The 22,552-nt window shown below is 35.0% G+C and overlaps 1 protein-coding gene across 8 annotated transcripts in view; it reads right to left on the reverse strand.

Annotated features, from left to right (window-relative positions):
• Positions 1-22,552, reverse strand: part of KCNT2 (potassium sodium-activated channel subfamily T member 2) — a 408,182-nt gene that overhangs the window by 182,148 nt on the left and 203,482 nt on the right. For all 8 annotated transcript variants that reach the window (XM_037734957.1, XM_037734956.1, XM_017518646.2 and 5 more), the window contains 3 exons: positions 21,379-21,543; positions 19,709-19,845; positions 16,940-17,003 (listed from right to left, as the gene is read on the reverse strand). In XM_037734957.1, the coding sequence (XP_037590885.1) occupies positions 16,940-17,003; positions 19,709-19,845; positions 21,379-21,543 (366 nt within the window). The remainder of the gene's footprint in view (positions 1-16,939; positions 17,004-19,708; positions 19,846-21,378; positions 21,544-22,552) is intronic.

Raw genomic sequence — 22,552 nt, forward strand, 5'->3', positions numbered from 1 at the left:
GTTTAAAACATACACCAGTATCTATTACACCCATCTTTCAAATAATACATAATCGCACTAAAGTGTATTATGGTTTTTTAGTCATTATGGTAGAATCCATTCATTTTACTCATGTTTGTTATAAATCTCACGATTCTCATTATTTTTGTTTTAAACAATAAATAACATTATAAATATTTAAAGTTATATATATGTACCAACATATTCATTATTTTTAACTTTAATTTTTTCATGTAACTCTACAGTGTCCTAAGACATCATTTCTATTTGTTAAAGAACTTTCTTAATTTTTTTTATATATAGGTCTGTTGGCAGCATAAACCAAATTTCCTTTATCTATTCATCTGTTGATGGACACTGGTTTATTTTAACTTCTTGGCTATTGTGAATAATAACTGCAATGAACAAAGGAGTAAAAATATCTCTTTGGCATGTTGATTTCAATTCCTTTGAATATATAACAGGAAATGTGATTTCTAGGTCGTATGGTAGATCTATTTTAGGTTTTTGAAAAACCACCATATTGTTTTTCATAGCTGCTTCACTATTTTAATATATCTACAACCAGTGCACAGGTTTTGATTTCTCCACATCACCATCAACTCTTTTTATCTTCATATAACGTGATATCTCATTGCAGTTTTGATTTGCATTTCCCTAATAATTAAAGATGTTGATCACCTGTTCAAACGTGGTACTTGTTGGCCACTTGTATGTCTTCCTTGGAGAAATTTCCATTCAAGTTATTTGCCTATTTTCTAATCAGCGTGTGTGTGTGTCTGTGTGTGTGTGTGTGTGTGTGTGTGTGTGTGTGTGTGTGTTTGGTTTTGCTTTTTGCAATTGAGCTACAGAAGTTCCTTACATAGCTTTGAAATTAATCCCTTATTAGACATATGGTTTGCAAATTTTGCATTTTGCTATGCATAAAAGTGTTAAGATTTTGTTTTTTAGTTTTATATAATACTACTTGTCTATTTTTTGTTTTGTTGCTGTCTTGTGGTGTTTTAACCAAGAAATCAATGCCAAGATCAATGTCAATCTTTTCCTCTGTTTCAATTTTACCATTTCAGATCTAAGTTGAAGTCTTTATTCAAGTTGATTTTTGTGTATGATGTAAGGATCCCAATGTCTTTTCTTTCCTTCCTTCCTTCCTTTTCTTTTGTCTTTCTTTCTTCCTTCTCTCCTTTCCCTGCTCTCTTCCTATCCCTTCCCTTTCCTCCCTCCCTCCCTCAACCAGCCCTCCCTCCCTTTCTTCCTTTTTCCTTCCTTTTCCTCCTTCCTTTTTTTCCTTTTGTTGAAGAGACTATCCTTTCCATAGTGCGTATTCTTGACAACTTTGTCAAAGATCTGTTGACTATATATGCCTGGGTTTATTTTTAGACTCTTCATTAGTCTATATGCATGTATTTAGGCTGGCACCATATGGCTGTAATAACTATAGCTTTGAAATATATTTTAAATCACAAAGTGTGATACCTCCTGCTTTATTCTTTGTTCTTAGAGCTCCTTTGGCTATTCTGGATCTTTTGTGGTGCTATATGAATTTCAGGATTGTTTTTAACTATTCCTGTTTAAAAAAATGGCCAGTGAGATTCTGACAGAAATAGTGAACACTATGATTTTGTATTACTCCTAGTTCTTACAATGCTACTGAACACCAATAAAAAACCATTAAATGTCACTTACAAGGAAAAGAAGATAATTTAATATTAAATATAGCTACACTGAAAAAGCAAATTTTTGAGGCATCTCAGGCTCACCTCAGTTTGTTTCCTGGCACAGATGTTCTTGCTGGAGTTGCTAACAGCCTCTCCAACATTAACCCACTAAAATGGATAAAAACTCTCTGTAAATCAACCATTGCAAGTTTTGTGTTGGTTTGTGTCTATTTATGCTGTTTGTTCTTAGTCTGCAGATGTTGGAGCTGACTTGGGAGAGAGACTCAACACCACAAACAAATGATGATAGAAATGGCAGTTTTAGATAAAAAATAAAGGGGGAAATGTTGGGAAAACCAGCAAAGGAGAAAGGACTTACAGAGTGCCCACATAAATTGGTCATTAGTAACATATAAACAAGGAACAACAAACTGAAAAGGCGGCAGGAGGCCTCTGGGGAGGAAGGCCTCTCCACGTCTCATGTTTCGGTGCAGGGTGACCTCGGCTCTGTTACCATAAACATTGTGCTCAAGGACGTAAAACCCCTTTGTAGCACTATGATGTAGCCAGAATCTAAGGCTCCTTGTAAAGCCCACATTCTATCAGCTGTACATAGACAATAAGCTAAAGATAACCACATGTTCTTGTTTTGTGAAACTCCCAAACCGCCCACTGTTATCAATTCTTTCCAGCTCACTGATTCACCCATTATCACTCCACCCCTACCCTATAGATCAAAGTGATTAAAATCTATAAATAGTGTGGATGATTAGAGCTCGGGGCCTTCACTGCCTCTTCCAGAGCAATAAGTGATGGCCCCCTGGTCCCACTGTCTCTCTTAATCTGTCTTTTTCTCATTCCTTTGTTGCCACCAAACTTGGGGTACCCATGGGTGATGTAGGGCTGGCTCCTTACATTCTGGTGCCCAATGGGGGCTCGTAGATTCCTGCGTTCTGGCACCCAATGTGTGGGGCTCATGGATTTCCTACACATAGCTTATGCAGTGGCATTTTCATTAGCAACAGATAATCAATAGATAATGGATCATTAGTTTTTCAGCTCTAGAATCTCTTTTTTCATAATATTGTCCATTCTGTCTTCAATGTGTTCATGTTTTCATTTACAGTCTGAATAAATTTGTAAATTTGTTTTAAAGATGATACAAAATTTGCTGATTGTATCATCTCCGTCATTGCTTTGTCTTTTTATAATAACTAACATTTTTCAGATTACCAAGCATGTTTTCTGCCTCTTTGTATATCTAGTAAGTTTTTGGCCATTTCTAATGTTATCTTATTGAGTGTACAAATTTTTGGTTACCTCTTAAAAAGTGTTGAGTTTTATGCTGGCAGGAACTTACTTGTAGATAAGCTTTATTTTTTCAAGTCTTATTTTTAAGCTCTTTTGAACTATTTTTAGAGTACAATCGTGCTACACAATGATATTTGCATCAATAACAGATTAAATATATGACAATGATCCCATAAGACTATAATACTGTATTTTTTTGGTGCTTCGCTTATGTTTACATATATTTGGATACACAAATACATTGTGTTGCAATTGCCTACAGTATTCAGAACAGTAACATGCCATACAGGCATGCAGCCTAGGAACAACAGGCTATACCATATAACCGAAGTGCACAGTAGGCTTTACCATCTGGGTTTGTATGAGTGCACGCTGTGATGTTAATTAAATGCCAGAATCACCTACCCATGCATTTCTCAGACTGTAACCCAGTTGCTAAGCAATGTATCTTGGCAGTTTAATTCTAAAATTAGTTTGTCCCTACACCTAGAGCGTGGCCCTTCTGGAGTCTCTAACGACTATCTAAGGTGTTTGACAAGGTCTCACCACCAATTTTGGTTGGAAGCCTATGTTTCCTGAACCAGCACTACATTTGGTTCTTATCTTACATCTCCTTGCTTTCTCTTTTTGTATTTATCAGTCTTTGTCTGACACACTGAAGACAAAGACTTCAGTGTGTATGATGTAAAGATCCAGTCTTTTATTTCTTTTTTTCCCACCTTTCCTTCTGTCTGTCTTTCTTTCCTCCTTCTCTCCTTTCCTCTCTCTTTCCTCCCCTCCCTCCCTCCCTCCCTTCCTTCCTTCCTTCTTTCCTTCCTTCCTTCCTTTCCTTTTTTCCTTCTGTTGAATAGACTATCCTTTCCACACTGCAATTCTTGACAACCTTGGTCAAAATCAGTTGACTATATATGCATGAGTTTACTTTTAGGCTCTTTATTAATCTATATGCATGTATTTATGCTGGTACCTATGGTTGTAATAACTATAGCTTTGAAATATATTTTTAAATTACTAAGTGTGATATCTCCTGAATTCTTTGTTCTTAGAATTGCTTTGGCTATTCTGGATCTTTTGTGGTGCTATATGAATTTCAGGATTGTGTGGTACATTATTTAGCCAAGTTTCAAAAGGGTCCCTATGCAGATTACTGGAACTTTTTCTTTGCATCTCTCTCTTCTTGGTATTCTGCTCCTTCTCTTACCCTCCCTGCCCTCGACTTGTATCTCTGTCTTCTCAGCTCAGCGAAACTGCCATGAACTCCTTGGATTACCTTTTTTCCCATCAGAATCTGATAAATGCCTCCAGGCAGAAAATGCTGTTTGTTTTAGAGCAGATGTCACTGATTCCTTTACCGCCATAGATCACAGTCCCATACTGTCTGTTGTTCTTCTCAAAATAATTGTTTTGTATATTCTGTCCAGTACTCTAAACATTAGTGTGGGAGGACTATTGTAGCACTCACTACTCCCATGTGGCTGGAAACAGAAGAGCTTCCTATGTTCTTTTAAGTCTGCTTCACCAACTAATCACCCAGTATTTCACCACCACTCTTACTATGCCCATCAATGTGTTCCATGTTGCTACATTTATGATCAACATTTAGTCCAAAGCGTTTGAAATATTCCCTCCTTCTTGAAACACATATTTTACTTAGTTTGCAGGGCCCCACGCTCCATTAGATCTCTTCCTCACTTTTTCTTTTTGATCATCTTTTTATGACATCTAAATATTGACCCTGCCTAGATTCAGTCTAAAGACTCCTCTTCACTAGCCACATACAATACCTATGAAGTGTCTCCCCAGTCCTGTGGCTTTAAACAACATCTCTATATTTATGATGGCCAGATTTTTATCTTCAGCATATATTCTCATCTGAAACCCAAATGTGTACATACAAATAGCTGCTTAATATTTCCAACTGGATATCTCACAGACATTTCAAATTTCACATGGAAGTATTATTTATTTCCTTTCCAAAAACTCCTTCTCCCCAGTCATTTTGATGTCAATAAAAGCCAATGCATTATTTAAATGTCACATACCTGGGGACTTATCTTTGTCTCCTTTATTTTAAAACTTACATCACGTATATTGGTTAATTATTTCAGCTCTGTTTTTTAAACATATCCCACAACCAAAACTGGTTCATCATGTCTACTACCACTGCATTAATCCAAAGCATCACTATTTCCCACCTAAATGCATCCTCTTGAACTTCTAATTTGTCATCCATCTTTGGTCCTCTCATTTGTACCCACAATACACTTAGTCTATTTTCAACGTTGCAACGAAAGTGATATTTTAAAATGTAGGCCAGGTAATGTTACATCTGTACTCAAACATTCTACTCCAAAACTCCTTCAATATTCTCTCTCCTGTTCCATTTTACTATAAGAAACAAGGAGAAGACTGACTACACCTTCAACACATTTTTTAGAAAACTCTTCAGCTAAATACCCAAGTTCACTGCTCTTCAGTTCTACTTCCATCTAGGGAAACACAATTAAGCCCTGTCCTCTGCTACTTTATAACAATGATCAACTTTCCTCTAGTTTTGTAACAACCAGTCCCTCACTTCCGTCTGACACTTCATCAGAAGCACCTTTTACATTCACATTTTTATCAGAATTCGGTTATGTGATATCTTCTTTTCTCTAAGGCATAGACACTTTTTCTACAGCTCTCCTCTTTTCTTTCCATATCCTCACCCCCTTTTAACATCAGTATTTCTAACAGCTTTTTTTTTCAAGGCAATCTAAGCTCTTTATAAAATCCACCTCAAAACTCACTCACCCTCTATCCATTAACCAGTTCCTAAGCCATTTCCATATTGTTAAGTACTTGTTACAGCAGTTCCCTGCTTCTAATACTACCATGTGTATCAGTCTACTATGGCTGCTATAACAAAGTACTACAAACTGGAAGGCCTAAAGAATGAAAACATATTGTCTCATAATTCTGGAGGCTGAAAGTCTGAAACCATGGTGGTGGCTGGGTTGTTTCCTTCTGAGGGCTAAGAAGAAAGCAGCTATTCACATCCTTGGTCTTTGACTTAAGGATGATTTTCTTCATATCTACATGGCATTCTCCCTGTACATTTCCATATCCCAAGTTTTCCTTCTTGTAGGCATGCTATTCATATTGAATTGATATCTACCATAATTACCTTCATTTAACTTAGTCATTTCTGTAAACACCACATTTACAAATAAAATCATGTTCTGAACTACCAGGAATTACAAGTTCAACATATGAATTTTGGGGCAGGGAACACAATTTAACTCATGACAGCTTATCATTTAAATGTGGGTGTTGGTCATATTGTTCAGGAAGAAGTATAGAGAATCAGGTGAAAACTGTCTCAAGGAATGTATCTCGTGTATTATTATTCAAAAATTCAAAAAAGAGACTATAAAAGAAAGTGAAAAAAATAGCTCTAACAGTTAACGATGAATATTACAGAGTGAAGGCACAAAAGCAAGTGAAAGCATCATGAAGGAGAAAAAAATTCACCAATGATAACTGAACAAAATAGTTAAAACAGGAAAGGTTACATTAAAAAATGATCTCTGCACTAGGGTCTTCTTGATGTTCTTGGAAAGGAGAACTTCAGTGACATAGATGGGCTATAATTTAGAATGCCGTGGTCCAAGGAGGTCACAAGGTTGAAACAGTGAAGTCTGCTTTTTTGGAGGAGAAAAAAACGGTAACACCTAAAGGAAGAAACATGGTTTGAATTTACCATAAATAAATTCAAATAAAACAAGCATGGGATGTTGGTTGATATGTTCTCAAAATAATGAGTTTTGTGATTATCTTAGGTTAATCTAAAATGCCTGTCTTTCCCAACATTTCATATGCTCCCTCCCCAGTGTTCTATCTTTAACACTTTTCATTGACATTGTATACATTTATTTAATGTCAATTCTTACTAGCAAATAAGATGTCGCTTAGGACTTAATGTCACTTCTACCAGTAGATAAGCTCCATAGAACAGAAATGTTTTACTGTTTTGTTAATAAGTGTATGTTCAGTTTGTATGTCAGTGTTTGCAGTACAGAATACTCAATAAATATTTGTTGAATGAATACAGGAAAAGAAGTAAACGTCTTAAAAAATAGAGACAATTGGGGTACATTTGCTTCCTTGTGTAAAATACTATGCTCAATTCTGAGTGGGCTGCAACAAATTACATCAATTAACCTCCTAGAAATTTGAAGTTAGATGGACTAAGACCTTTAAACATATGACAAGGTGACAAAATAGTCAGTGGTAAATAGCGGATCTACAAATAAAAGTTAGCAGCCCTCTACCCCCCAGCACACACAAATGTGCAGTATGGTAATCAACACATAAAATATATAGATGGTTGTAAAATTTTTGAGTAAAGCAACACAAAATGGAAAAAGAAAATGTAATCAAAATTATCACTGGGTCTTCAGTAAACAATATGTTCATAGTCGTGCAATTCTAAATGTTTAATAAGTTTGACACTTAGAGTCCATTAATAAATAATGGCAGAAGTCTTCATTTTGTTTAGAGAACAAAAGGTAAATTACATCAGTCTTCAAATACACAAATGTAACTTCAAGAGGTGAAAATTGGGAAATGAAAAATTGAGATTGAAAGCCAAAGAAAGGAAGAGGTCAGAAAATGTTATTTTCTTACAGTGCAGGGATATAAAATAGATTGATCATTTAATGAATACAAAGTTAATATATTCTTTTAAGGGATAAACTAAGAATGGAAAAGAGTACAAGACAGCTGATACCAGGAACCACATATATATATATATACACATATATATATATATGTATATATATATATAATTATACATATATATATGTATAATTCTTATTATAATATTTAAACTGTAATACCACTTTTATTTCCAAATGTGTATGCCATTTGAATAGCAAGCTAAGTTATTATCAACATGCGGACCAGTTTGTTGTAAAGCCAGAGGTTTTGAACTTAGACTGAGCTGGGTAAAATTTAGACTCTGTCACTCTGGTAAATCTATTGAACATCTCTGAGACTTGGTTTTCTCATCTAAAAACAAATTGCGGTGTTAAATGACGTAATATGCAAAAAATGCCTGACCACATGGAAGTTGCTTATTGAATGTCAAATGTTTAGATCCTCTTTTTCCATTTTTTTATTAATTGGACTTGGAGGAAAATGAGCTAAAATATGTAGAAATGTTGACTAAAACTAGTCAGAATGTTGTTTTAGTAGAAATGTTGACTAAAACTACAACTCTAAAAAATTGCAACATTTTTGCAGAAACTTAGTTTTATGATGTTACAAATCTTTACATGCTACCATCTTATAAAAAAATCAGACATCTTCTTTAAAAAGCATATGTCATGTGCTGTAATGTGTTTAAACGATATTAATCTGGAATAGTCAGAAAGCATTTTGATCACAGTGAAGTTACACTTAATAATTTTTCTAAATAATTTTGGCCATTTTAGAAAAAAGAACAATTTACTGAGGCAGCTGCTATGGCACTTTCAAATTGATGATTACCTACTAATTTTCTAATAACGAATACAAAATTTTATATAGAAATACATTTATTTTTTGTGAAATGCTGCTAATTCCACAGGACAGTATTCACAATGCTTATTAATTTTGCATTTTAATGTTATTTAGAAATGTTCCCCTCCAATCAGAAAAATATATACAGACCAATTCTAGGATTGGCAGTGTTTGTCTAACTATTACATTGTTGTCATTAAAACAACAAAAGAACTTATTAACTTAATTTTATAAATTCATCAATAATAATTCAATACGTACTTTTTAAAAAATAGTGTGCAGTCAACATTTTTCAAAAGCTGTACCATGTCAAAGAACATAACATTTAAAAAAAGTTTTCATAATACATCAAAATGATTTAGAACAACATTGAGGAAAACTGCTTCAAAGCTACGCCTAATATTAACAATTCAATTATACAGATTTAAAAAATATATTTTACATGTAACAGTTTATTCTAATTCAAAATACTATAAAAAGCTACATTATATTCTATACACTACAACTCTAAGTCCTGCAGTATTTTCTAATAGTATGAAAATACTGCAAGATTAATCAATTAAAAGTAATTTTTAGAAATGCTCTATCTAGAAACAAACATTTTAAAATTTGGTCTAAATTGTGTCTTCCTTAAGAAATCATAAGCATTTCACTAATTAATTTCACACAGTTATTGTTGGAATTGAGGCTATGGGGAAAAAAAGAATTTTACTCAGTCTTATCAACATAACAAATATTTCTCCAATATTCAATGTAATTGACCTTACATTTTTTTTATTACCTTTTCAAATGAAATTTTTGTTGTTGTTGTTGTTTGTTTTTTGTTCTCCCTAACTGTGTTAGTAAAATGTAAAATGTGCATGTTTATTCTCACTACTTAGCAGTGGTTTCAACACAATTTTCGACCTTGTTGAGTATGTAGCCTAGGAATAAGCTTTGATTGTTCTACTCTGTAAGATGGAAAGGGAATTTTCCCCAAAGGACTTTCCATGCTTTTTCCACGTGGTTCAACTATTTAGTGTGAGTGAGCTTGACTAAGAAAAGAGGGACCTGATAGTCTTAGGATAAGTTGGAATATTTTACATCAGGTAAGAACATGCCGTGATTCCATGCCTTCTGGCCCTTCCAAGACACTGGCCGTACACTGGAAGCACATAAAAATGACAATGACACTGGCTTGATCATATTAAGGGCAAAAATCCAAACTGTTCATTTTCCTCTAAATGAATATCCAAGAAAAGGTTACTGCATGTGAAATGATTAAATTGTAGTAGGACTGCTTAATCACAAAGGAGGAATTGCTTACTCCCTTCAAGAAAAACTTGCTTGGGGAGAGGCAACTAAAAGAAAGGATCTGGACAAAGCTCTCACGTATTCACCATACATTCCCTACAAAATGATACAAAACAAAACAAGCAGACCTAGACATTTTGCAAACTGTAGAAACCATGTATTTATTCGCTTCTAGGGAATCAAAGAGCAAAGATTCCTACCATCCTGAATGAATCTATAACAAATGCTGGAGGAGGAGGAGTGTCAATTGAGAGAATTGTTTAATCAACCACTGTGTAAGACATAATGCAGCGTTTGCACCAGCAGCTATACCAGAGCCTTCCTAAGAAGTAACACATTAAATGGGAGAATGTTAATTACCAAGCAAACGTGATGTCCTCTATGTCCACATTGTTACCTACTTAGCATAATGCATAATTTGTCTACATCATTATTTGGATCATTGTGCTCACCAATATATACATAAACGGTTTTAAAAAGAGGTGAATGATACTGCCTGTTGTTGTGTTCAGATGTCAGCACACAGGAACAGTCCACTTTCTATTTTATAACCAAGTCCCTCAAAGTTTCTATATCTCCAAGGGCTGTAGACACTTCCATGAGTCCCCGTACATCCAAACATAAAACAACTAAAAGATTCCAGTCTTTGTAAAAGGAGCAGAGATAACGTACGTTTAGCACTGCTCATGAACATGTTTTCTTCCTTACCCTTTCTGTCTATCAAGGCCTAGAACTCCACCCAGTTACCAGGACTCAATGACACTCTCTTGTTGTCCCTTTGTTCAAGATGCCCCAATTCTGACACTGACTTCCCTGCTGAGTTTTTAAGAATTTACTTGCTTTCCTATTAGTCCCCTCATCCACAGTTTTGCTTTCCCACGGTTTGAGTTACCCAAGGTTAACTTTGACCCAATAATATTAAAAGGAAAATTCCAGAAATAAACAATTTATAAGTTTTAAGTTGCATGCCATTCTAAGTAGCATAAAATCCCACTCCACCCCACGCTGTCCCACCCAGGACATGAATCATCCCTATGTCCAGTATATTCACACTATATATGCGTCCCATCCATTAGTCACTTAGTAGCTGTCTTGGTTATCACATTGGCTCTTGAAGTATTGCCGTGCTTGTGTTCAAGTCGCCCTTATTTTACTTGGTGGCCCAAAGTGCAAGAGTAGCGATGCTGCCACTTTGGACATGCCAAAAAGAAGCTGACGTGTGCCTCCTTTAAGTGAAAACATGAAAGTTCCCAAGTTAATAAAGAAAGAAAAATATGGTGTGCTGAGGTTGCCAAGATCTATAGTAAGACCAAATCCTCCATCCATGAAATTGTGAAGAAGAAAAAATGAATTTGTGTGTATCATATATAGGGTTTGGTACTATAGGCAATTTCAGGCAGCTGCCGGGGATGTTGGAAAGTATTCCTTCTGGATGAGGGGGATACTACTGTACCTACTGACCCCTTGCTACTCTGCTAGACTTTTTACAGTTATAGTATACTACCTGTTTCACTAAACAGTTTTTCCAAAAATATAACAGCTGTTGAGTTCCACCTGTTTTATGAAGCTTCACTGACATGCCTTATATCTTCCCCTGATTCACAAGTAAGATAGAATAATTTAATCAGAATATATAAGTATCTAGCCCCTCAATCATTTATCCTTTGTGTTACACATAATTACGCTTTTAGTTATTTTTAAATGTGCAATTGAATAATTATTGACTATAGTCACTCTGTTGTGCTATCGAACAGTAGGGCTTATTCATACTTGCTATTTTATTTTGTACCCATTAACCACCCCAATCTCCCTAACGCCACTCCCCACTACCATTCCCAGCTTCTGGTAACAATCCTTCTATTCTCTATGTCCATGAATTCAATTCCTTTGACTTTTGGATCCCATGCAATGTTTGCCTTCCTGGGCCTGGCTTATTTCACTTAATATAAGTAAATACATGTATTATATACCCACAGACTTTTTAAAAAAATAATATTAATTATCTATAGCTAAGGTCAGCAAACTATGAGGGCCTGGAAACCAAATCCAGCCTGCTGCTTGTTCTTGTAAATAAATTTTTACTAAAATACAAAAAACTACATATATAAAAAATACAGGCAGTTCAACTGCAAATTTACCCTTTTCTATACTAACATCTCAAGGGTTACATGAAGCTGATATGACAAGAAACCTGCTTACCTCCTCACAACTAATGGCACATTCTTCAGATTAATGAATCTTTTCCTAGTCCAAGATATATTCTAACTAAAAATGCTATCAAACCTATGCATGTACACTGTCCCAAAAGGCAAGTTCTGTAACATGTAAGTGCAACCTCTGCTCTCCTTCCTGCTCTCACACCTTACTTCACTCCCAGAGGCAGTCCTTTGACGGCCCCAAAGCTGGGTACTTTCTTAACCTCCTTTTGTATTTCTAACTATGATTTTCTTACTATTTCCTGCATTTCAGCTTTCTATTATGGAACAAAAGAGTATAACTTTCTTCTTATCCCTCATTCTGAATTTCCCTTCTCCCACCCTTTGAATATACAAGTCATCAGTCACTTAGCCATGAAGATATGTTCCGAAAAATGCATCATTAGGCAATTTTGTCATTGAGCATAGACTGTACTTACACAAACCTAAATGGGACAGCCTATAAGCTACCAGACTATAGGGTAAAATCTATTGCTCTTACCATCATCACAAACACGTAAGCTCTGCACTGCTAAGTTACAGCAGCTATGATGTCACCAGGCACTAGGAATTTTTCAGCTCCATTATAATCTTATGGGACCACCATTGTATATTCAGTCTGTCACTGAAATGTTATGTGGTACATGACGGTAGTTCGATAACTTTTGTTAAACCAATCTTCAGTGTTCATATTATTATGGCTATTTTTCATAGTACAGCATGGTGAGTGCTGTAATTATATTTCCAATCTTGAGTGATCTGTTTTCCTTTCTAATTGTCTCTTTTCACATTTGTTTAGTTTTCTAATCACTCATTACTAATTCAGAATCTGTTGTATATTAGTCTGCTTGGGCTACCACAAAAAATACCCCAGATTTGGTGACTTAAACAACAGACACTTATTTTCTCATAGTTCTGGCAACTGGGAGTCTTAGGACAATGTCACAGCAGGGTTAGTTTCCTCTGAGGCCTGTGAGATTGGCTTGCAGATGGCTGCCATGTTGTAGCTCTTCACCTGATTGACCCATGAGCACATGCACTCCGGGTATCTGTGTATATCCTATTACCTTATTCTCCTCTTATAAGGACATCGGTCATCTTAGATTAGAGCCCACACTAAATGGCCTCCTTTTAACTTAATTACCCATTTAAAAGCCCTGTATCCAAATACAGTAAAATTGTGAAGTGCTGCAAGTTAGGCCTCCAACAAGTGAAAATAAAAGGAGAGACACAATGTAAGCCAGAACACCTGCCGAGAAGTGGAAATCTCTTCTCAATATACTCAGCCACATAGGTAACACCAGCTTGGTCTCAACCCCAGAGGTGGCCTTTCTGAAGCTCTCCACTCCCCATGGGGTCTGACTGCTGGCGCTGAGAGCCTGCTGGTTGGGGTCCGCTTCCACCATCACTGTGGAAATTCCCATTCTCTCCTGCATGCTGGGTCCCTGAGTCCACTTCTTCTTCACTCACTCCTTGTTTTGGGTAAACACAACTTCCAGCAGCTTCCAGATAGTTTTGTATTCTTTGAAATCTTCAATGTATATAAATAACTTTCTTTCTACCTTCTTACTAGACCAAACTTTTGCCAGGATACAAAATTCTAAGTTAAAAAAATATTTCCCTCCAGAATTTTGAAACCATGGTTCCACTGTCTTCTGGTATTACTGATAAGGGGTCTGAAGGCATTCTCTACCCTTAGTTTTGCATATTTTCTTCTTTTTCTCCTATTGTTCCTCTTCTTCATTTGCCTTTTCCTTTTTCCCTTGGCTCTTCTTTTATTTCCTTCTCCGTGACCAGTACAGATCTTTTCTAGTCCTTACTGTATAATGAGTGGGCCCTCTCAATTTGATAATTTTTAAAATTTGAATGTATTATGTCTTTCATAATATTCTGCCCCAGTGTTTTATAAAAATCTCTTTCTTAAATTCCTGTATTGCTTCTCCTTAACTACTATAATTTTCTCACCTTTTTAATTCTTCTTTTACATTACTTGGTTTTATAGTTGATTTTATTATTCTTCATTCTTCAGTGTTCCTTAGGTTTACCTTCTAGGCTTTTTATTAAATTATTCATGTTTTATCCTAGGTTTAATTTTCAAGAGCTCCTTTAGGTTCACTGAAAGTGTTGTGTTGTTTTGTGATCTAGCCTACTCTTCTTGTTTTATGTACCATATTCTCGTATTACTAAGAATATTTAGAAAAGACATATTTTTAAATTGATTTATTCTTCCAAAATTATATGGTATTGTTTCTGTTTCCTCTGTGCTTCTCTTTTTGTGTTTGCTTTTTGTTTGTTTGCTCATTCCTTCTTGTTCTTTGTCAGAAATTTCCTCAAATCTCTATTGATACTTGGTGTTTGAATACAGTCGGAGTTAAGCACTCAAAAGAGGTTAGGATTTGAGTGAAGGCAGAAAGCTTTTTTCACATAGCTTTTATTTTAGAATGATCAATTTTTAATATTGCACTTGGGAACACCAGGATTCATGCCTGCGCGTGCACATGCGTGTGCACGCACACACACATACACACACACTTTTGGTTGACTGATATAAAGCATTTTCTGTTGTGGTGAACCATTTCCCCTGAGGAAACTCCCCAATCTTGTGTCAATGTCAACAGAGATATGGACCAGGTGGCAATGGTTCTCAGAGCCATTTGGGAAAGTCATATCACATTCAGTGAGGCAACTTGCTCTTAATTCCCTTAATTTTAGTAGCATCGTACCTAGATTCCTAACGGTAGCTGGTATCTCTGAGTAGAGGATATCCTGAATTTAATTCTCCAAATAGTAAACTCTGTTACCAGGATCAGTAAAGTAACCAGCAATAGATATGTAGAGGGGATCAGCGAACCCACTTTTCTTACAGGCTTCTAACCAGTATTCATATATTTAGTTATATATATAACCCGACTTCAGAGACATCTGGTACCTCTGCTTTCTGAGACTCTTGAGGTTCCATTGCAAAAAGCAGCCTGCTTCTAATTTGTTTCCCCTCTCAACTTAAAATTTTAACTTCCTTCACTGTTGCCACTCATCCATCTGCTTTGTAGCTTGGAGAATTATTATTAATATAAAATTAGTATTGTCTCATCTACCAAACCTGTTGTCCTTATAGGCGTGAATCTTCTTACTCATTTCCTCCAATTTAGTAGTGTCAGGAGAAAACAGAATGCATTTGATTAACTAAAAGCTTCCAAATTCACATTATAAAGGGTACCCTAGAATATAGGTATTTATTTCCTAATGCTTACACCTCCCTTATTACACAAAGATAATACACATGCTGAAAAACTGCCAGCATTTTAAAGCCAAATTGCCACTTGAGGGGCACAACACTCACAATTACATAAGTCAACCAATTATAGAAACACTTGATTATTTTCAGTTCAAATTCATTTCTTCAATAAACATGTTTGGAGTACCTACTTTGTTGAACCTATTAAGAAACGATTAAAGCAGTGCTTAAATAAACTGATGAGGGTCTGATCTGAATTGAGGTAGTAAATGTAGAGAAAGCTGGGAGCAGAAACTTTTTTTCAAATATATATTTCAAAAAAAATTTATAAGTTTTTCAATCAGTTTTTGGTTTACCCCCTTTTATTAGTTTTCTAGGGCTGCCAAACAAAGTACCACAACCTAGATGACTTAAACAACAGAATTTTATTGTCTCACGGTTCTACAGACTGGAAATCGGAAATCAAGGTGTTGGCAGGGTTGGGTTCCTTGAGAGCTGTGAGGGAAAGGTCTGCTCCAGACCTCTTTCCTTGGTATGTATATTGCTGTCTTCATGTGTACATGGTGTTCTCCCTGTATGTATGCCTGCCTCCAAATTTTCTAGTCATACTGGATTAGTGCCTATCCTAATGGTCTCATTATAAATTTATTACTTCTTTCAAGACCTTATCACCACATAAGTTCACATGCTGAGTTACTAAGGGTTGGGACTTCAACATGTGAACTTTGTAGGGCCACAATTCAGCTCATAGTAGCCCACTCCAAATGAAAGATGAGAAAATCAGTTTAAACACTTTGGAAAGGGTAAGTAATTTAGATAAATTAGAGTGAGGACAAAACAGAGCCGCCACATTCGGGACTTAGAGTCGTAAATTAATGCAAAAGAGCATGCCCATATCCAGAAGAGGATAGACATATATCTGAAAGACCTATGCACATTTTGCCTTTTCCCCAGTCTCTTTAGAAATCACCGACTGTTCTCATTTGTCCACACACCACAGGTATGATTAGAGATGGAGTCATTGGCTTAGAAACACTGGAAGTAGTAAAATTTACTGAGCATAAAATAATGAAGCATTTTTTAAATAATAAAAAAATTAAATATACTTTATACCATTTAATTTCATTTATAACAATATTTGACTTATAAAATTTAATTTAGTTGTAAGTTTAATAGAACTGTGGATCTGAAAATTGCATCATAAATATTGTATAAGCCAAAGGTTACCAAAGTGAAATGTGTTTCAGAATTACCTGGGAGCTTTTAAAAATATAGAGATTCTTAATTCCCACCCAAATATCTTGAATAGAAGGTTCTGAAATCCATATTTTTAAGAAACTCCCCACTTGGTTCTAATGCCTGATCCATCTGTTTTGTCTTAACTTTGAAAAAATTGAGGCCACTTTAACAAAATTACATCTCATAAGACATATTTAATTTTTAAAATGGTCTAGTTCTATTTCTATGTGATTCCTTTTGATCAATAGATTATGGAGGATGTGTAGAAACTATTTGAAAAACATTTTTGTTAATACAATGATTCAACGGTTCTTATGGAAAAGATAGCTCAGTAATATTATTTCCTTTAGTAAAACTTTAAGGTCACCAATATTTAATGTTGGCAGATTTCTAAAAATTCAAATTAAAAAAAATTCTTCTAAAATGGAAAGCACAACTTACTAAAAGAGATTTTAGAAACTTACAGATGATGTCCTATCCACTTCACAACGGCTACTGAGAATAAAACAGGCCTCAGCGTCATCCATCCTAAATACAGACAGAAAAAGACAGAATAATCACACACTGAAGTATCTACATGTTTTCTGAAAAATAGAATTTCACTTTTTAGTTCATATATTGCAAAAAATTTACAGGAAGACCATGTGTATCTATAAACTTAAATCAAAGTTGAATTTCTAGCAGATCATGACTATATTTGATCCTGAACAAAAAGAAAATCCATTATTGGGTTATCTGTTATAACTTAGTGGTATATGACAAAAGTTAAAAAAAAGCCAAACTTTATTCCTTTTTATGATTAAATGTATTTTTATATGTATGCTTTGAGTAAATTAACAGGATATATTGGTCTTTATTTTATGATTAATTGCATTTTAACTGTAATGTGAGAATCGAACTAAGAGGGATGGAACAGAGCTGCTCAGGATTCCTAAGTCAAGCTGTACTCTGTATTTATACTTCCTGGAGATCATTCATTATCTTGTTGCAACCCCCTTCCCCTCATGCTAGGGTTCAATATTTCTTAAGTTTAGTGATAAAGACACAGTATATTTTAGTGTTTGATACATGATGTTCTAAAAGCACAAGAATGTTTACTTTCAAAAAGAGGAATGAGTTACCTCTGTGGTTCACTGTGATAAAGTCAATCTTTTTCCAAAAAAAAAAAAGTTTTCTATGGAGAGGAAATATAAAAGTCTTTGAAATAAGACCAAGCCAAACAGTTCTGGGAAATGTTGCGCCATGGTTATTAAGATAATATGAGTGTTGGATAACTTTTTCTAAACACCGTTTTCAACAAAGCAATTCAAAACTCATGCAACTAACCTTTGAAACTTGTTTGGAGAATATTACCCCATGCTCTATGTATGAGGAATTGCACTGAAAAATGTGTTTGTTTATATTAAATCCCAAATCTTTTATATGAAGTTAAGATTGAAAATGAACATAAAAATGGATACTGTGTCACTCTAATTTATTTTTAAAAATAGCTTTTTGAGTATGGCCAGCCAGCTACCTATCTCTCTCCTTCATTCCTTTCTCTTTTCTTTTATTCCTATGGAGGAATTCTTCTTGAAAATGTGATAGTTTTTACTAAGAAATAATTTTAAAACTATTGGTAATAAATTAGTTATATTAATCCTAAATATTATATAGGTTAGATAGTAATAGCTAATACCAATAACTCAGATAAATTTATTAGAAAGAAGCCTCCATTTATTACACAAAGTCATATTGAACACAATATTAATATTATTCAGGCTTATTGTGTGAAGAACATAACTGTCTTACAATAAATTAAGCATACTGATTATCTACACAGATGAATACAATGATGTAGATTATAGTAGTATCTAAGCGTCTATTTTTTCTAGCACACTCAAATAATGACTATAGACAGCAAACAGTAAACATCTAAAGCCAGGGTTTACCTGAGGTGCTGGGAAAAGCTGATGACTTAGGGGATAGAATGTCACAAGTAGAATGACCACAAATATAAAGTATTGAATACACCAAAAAGATGAATATTCTCACAAAGAATGTATCTTTCCAATTATAATCCTGCTAGTTTCTAGTGAAGTTTTTGTTTCAGAAATTAAATTGTTGAAAAAAAGGCTCCATTAAACTGACTTTATTATATATAAATCAAAAGTAACATCAGAGTTCCTGACTAGGCATCTAGTCATTGAAGGATTACACAGCAAAAAGAAGTTCCAAAGTCTGTTCTACAAAACAGTTAACTTTTCTTCTGTTTGTTTCTATCACTCACTAGACATACACACACAGGCACATGCACACACAGTGAAGACAGGCACAAACACACACCCACTCACACACACTCAGGTTATGCAGGAAAGAAAAAAAAAGTGTAAAGCACCTATACTATACAATTCAGTGAGGAGACTTTTAAATCTAGAAGAGCACGTAGGAGAACTCAAAGATAAACACGAGGGCACATTTAAAACTTTAAAAACAGCAGACAATATTGAGCAAAACCACTTCTGTTGAAGATATCTTCTGGCTTCTGAAACTAAGGAGCCTGTTTTGCAGAAGCCCTGATTCCCTGGTGTCCACACTCTGCCCCATAATGCTCACACTCTGCTCATGTGATATAACTCGGTAACCTGTGACAAATGTTTACGACTCTGTCACCTTTGAGCCAAGTTGCCTGGTACATGCACAAAAAGAATACGGTAGCTAAGTAAGACCTGTCACCTTTCTGATTCCTCTAGCCCACAGCAACCGTTTCGGCCCTGACCCCAGGCAACACAAGTGCTACCTGTCCAACACGTGGTGCAGGCTCTTTAAAATATAAACTCTGACTCACACTGCACTGGTATATCACATCATATCTAGCCCATGATTTTTATATATGGAATAAAAACAGTATTCAGGAATTTGGAGACTACTCTTATCAGTGAGTCTGGATACCTCAGTGAATCTCTGACAGCTGAAGATAATTATAGGGGCCACTTTTCTCATTGTGTTGTGTGGTCACAGTCTGCTGAACAATTTTGTCTTGAGATGAGGCTGAAAAGAGGAGTAAACACACTGATTTTATTATATATTTTTAACCTTTCGGTTTGGTCAGCAGAGGAACTAAGACAAAAGACTTTACTCAAACATACTGAAACACATCTTGTGACACTGAAAATTGCTAAAATTTGGCAGAAAGAGAAAATATTAAGTCACTCAAAACTGTAAGCTGCAAGATGAAAGACAGAGACACCTACTTTGCTCTCAACAGGTCTTGATCTTTAAGGGCTGAACCTTGAAGATAGATAACTCTTTGGGACCACATTGGAATCTGCAGTACCCTTCGGACTTGCACATCCATTTCAGTAGGACACAAAATCACCACATAATAATCCTATTCAAAACAAAATGGGCATTGGGATAGAAACAATAATGTTTTCTATTATACTACATAGAAAAATAAGAAAAATCTGAAATATGATAAAACTGAAATCAACTTTTGCTAATAAAATTTCATATTTAAAACCTGGGCATATATTAAATAACACTGCACTCTTATAACACAACTGGGACACATGCAAATCTCATAAATCAATAAATTCATCTCAACTTATTTCCATCTTACTAGGGCCACAGGGAAGGTAACCAGTGGTTATACCTGGCATGCACTTTCAGCTTGTAAAGTTTTTAGTTCTAAGACTGATCCTAAAATATACGTTGAACACCAAGCAGAAGCATTTAAATATCAATTCATACTTCAAGTCATTAGTTTGAGAATCAAAACTGTGGTAGTGATTTATATCATTTGGTTATACTATTATGAACCAATAATTTTGAACAGTTTCTGATGGATATTTGAATAAATAAGGGTTCATAAAAACATTGCAAATACTGACAGAGTAAACCAAATGAATGTGATATCAAAATATTTCAAAATATATGGTCCTTTGGAGAAAGTATTAAAAAACAACAAATAAGTATGGAGTTGCTATTAAAAATGCAAGTTAATTTATAGGAAAACAAAAGAATAAGAACAAAACAATTCTGCCCACTTAAGACAGAACAAAATGATTCTATCATTTAAGAATCAATTATAAATTAGGTGTATTAAAACACAAAAATATAGTATTCATAAAGGTCTCCAAAATATTCACAAATCAATTATTTCTATGTTTTGTAAGAAAAGGATAATTAGATATAGTAAGCATTGTCTTGATGTTTGGAGTTATTCAACTTCTTGACACAAATTTGTTGACGAAATACAAGACCTTCAAATACACTAGGTGCAGGAAGCTGGAAAGGAAATAACTGCTGTGGCCCATAGCAGCAAGTGGGAATATTCAAGAATTATATCTGCATAGACAGAAAAAAAGTTTCTTCTTAATTCCTATTCTCACTTTGCCTACTTACTGTCCAATTTTTGGTCATACATTCCTACTACAAATAGCACCTATTTATACTTAAGGAAACAAAAGAAAAAAGTGAAAGTCCCAGGCTCCCACATTTCCATTAGCAATCCCTGATACAATTCTGCAGTATTTAACTGAGTAGATGATATTGAAATGGTTTCTTTCTTAATTGTATTTTATCTTAAAATTCACTGTTTCATAAAGACATCACTTATGCTCTACCCAAGGTACAAAAAAGCAATCCTTTAATTCAAAGAAAAATTTTCTTTGTAGCATTCACATTATTCCATCTGTTTTTAGCGTACATACAGAAGGAAACTTAAAATACTGTGTATTCCTCCAGCATTTTTTTTCTATGTTCCTGGTTATATTTGTAGTTCTTCATTTACTCTTTCTATATTTGGGTGTATAAATAAAAATCCTCCACAAAGCAGGCTGAACCATCAGTTAATTGACTTTGACAATATGTTAGTTGGTAGGTATGATCCAGTATAATACATAATATAAGCCAAATGTACCTGGAGTCTAGGATGAGCATAGAATTCATTTAAAAAATCCATAAGTAAATCAATCTTCAGCGAGCTGACACACAGAACAACATGCTTTTCTGTTTGAGCTCTGTGTCGACTATAGTTCCCACCTGACTTTTGTCTCTCCATCCACAAATAAGCCAGCTGTTCAAACTGTAATGTATTTTCCACATGTGAATGAAAAACATGGTAAGAAAATAAGTAAATCAATGCAATACATCTATTGTTTATTAAGTACTGTCAATTTTGTAGATGGAACTCATTGAGATTCTAATTGTCAGTGTTCCCCTTCAACAACAGATTTTCCATATAATTTCTACAGAGGCTGTAAATGCCTCCCAGGGGCTTCAGGTCTCTGAAGAAACATATTAACATGATTTTGCTATCACATAAGAACAGGCCACTAAGAGGTGTGTGCCTCTGCTTTATGTCTAGTAGAGCTGAGTGAAAGAGAAAAGTCTCATTGTTATTTTTCCACATTCTCTCTCAAGTTCTACCCACATCTCATGTAATAGAAATTACTCTTAACAACACGCACAGCCACATTCTAGCTGTACAGTAGCCAGAAATGGAAGAAAATGAAAGGTGCAAGGGAGGGATGTCAGGAAGAAAGATATGCATGAATTTACAGGAGTAGGAAGGCCATTTTTGTAGGTATTTAGATACATTGCGGCCCAAGTTTTACAATGGAATATGCAAGTTTGATTTGCTTTTCCCCATAACCTGTGTCTGAGCTGCCCATACATGGGCACACAGGGCTCATTATAGGAAAGGGTTAGAGACTGCATTTACTTATTTGTAATTCCATTTATATATCCGCCCCTTTGCAACCTCCCTACTCACTCCCCAAAGTGCCACATAATATAAAATATGTTCAGACTTTGTTTTCAATTTATTTTTTGTAGAGATGGGGTTTCACCTTGTAGCCCAAGCTCATCTTCAGCTCATGGGCTCAAGCCATCCACCTGCCTTGGCCTCTCAAAATACTGGAATTATAGCCATGAGCCACTGCACCTGCCCCAGATTTTGTTTTAGTTGACCAACCTAACTAATCATTTTTTTTTCATTGCAGTATATGATTATGTAGTTTATTTTGAAGAACCAAGAGAAATCAACCCTTCACAAATTTATTTTTTGATCTACCATCCTATAATTAAAAATT

The sequence above is a fragment of the Cebus imitator genome, unplaced genomic scaffold, assembly GCF_001604975.1.
Source record: "Cebus imitator isolate Cc_AM_T3 unplaced genomic scaffold, Cebus_imitator-1.0 Scaffold694, whole genome shotgun sequence".
In the NCBI taxonomy this organism is placed as follows: domain Eukaryota; kingdom Metazoa; phylum Chordata; class Mammalia; order Primates; family Cebidae; genus Cebus; species Cebus imitator.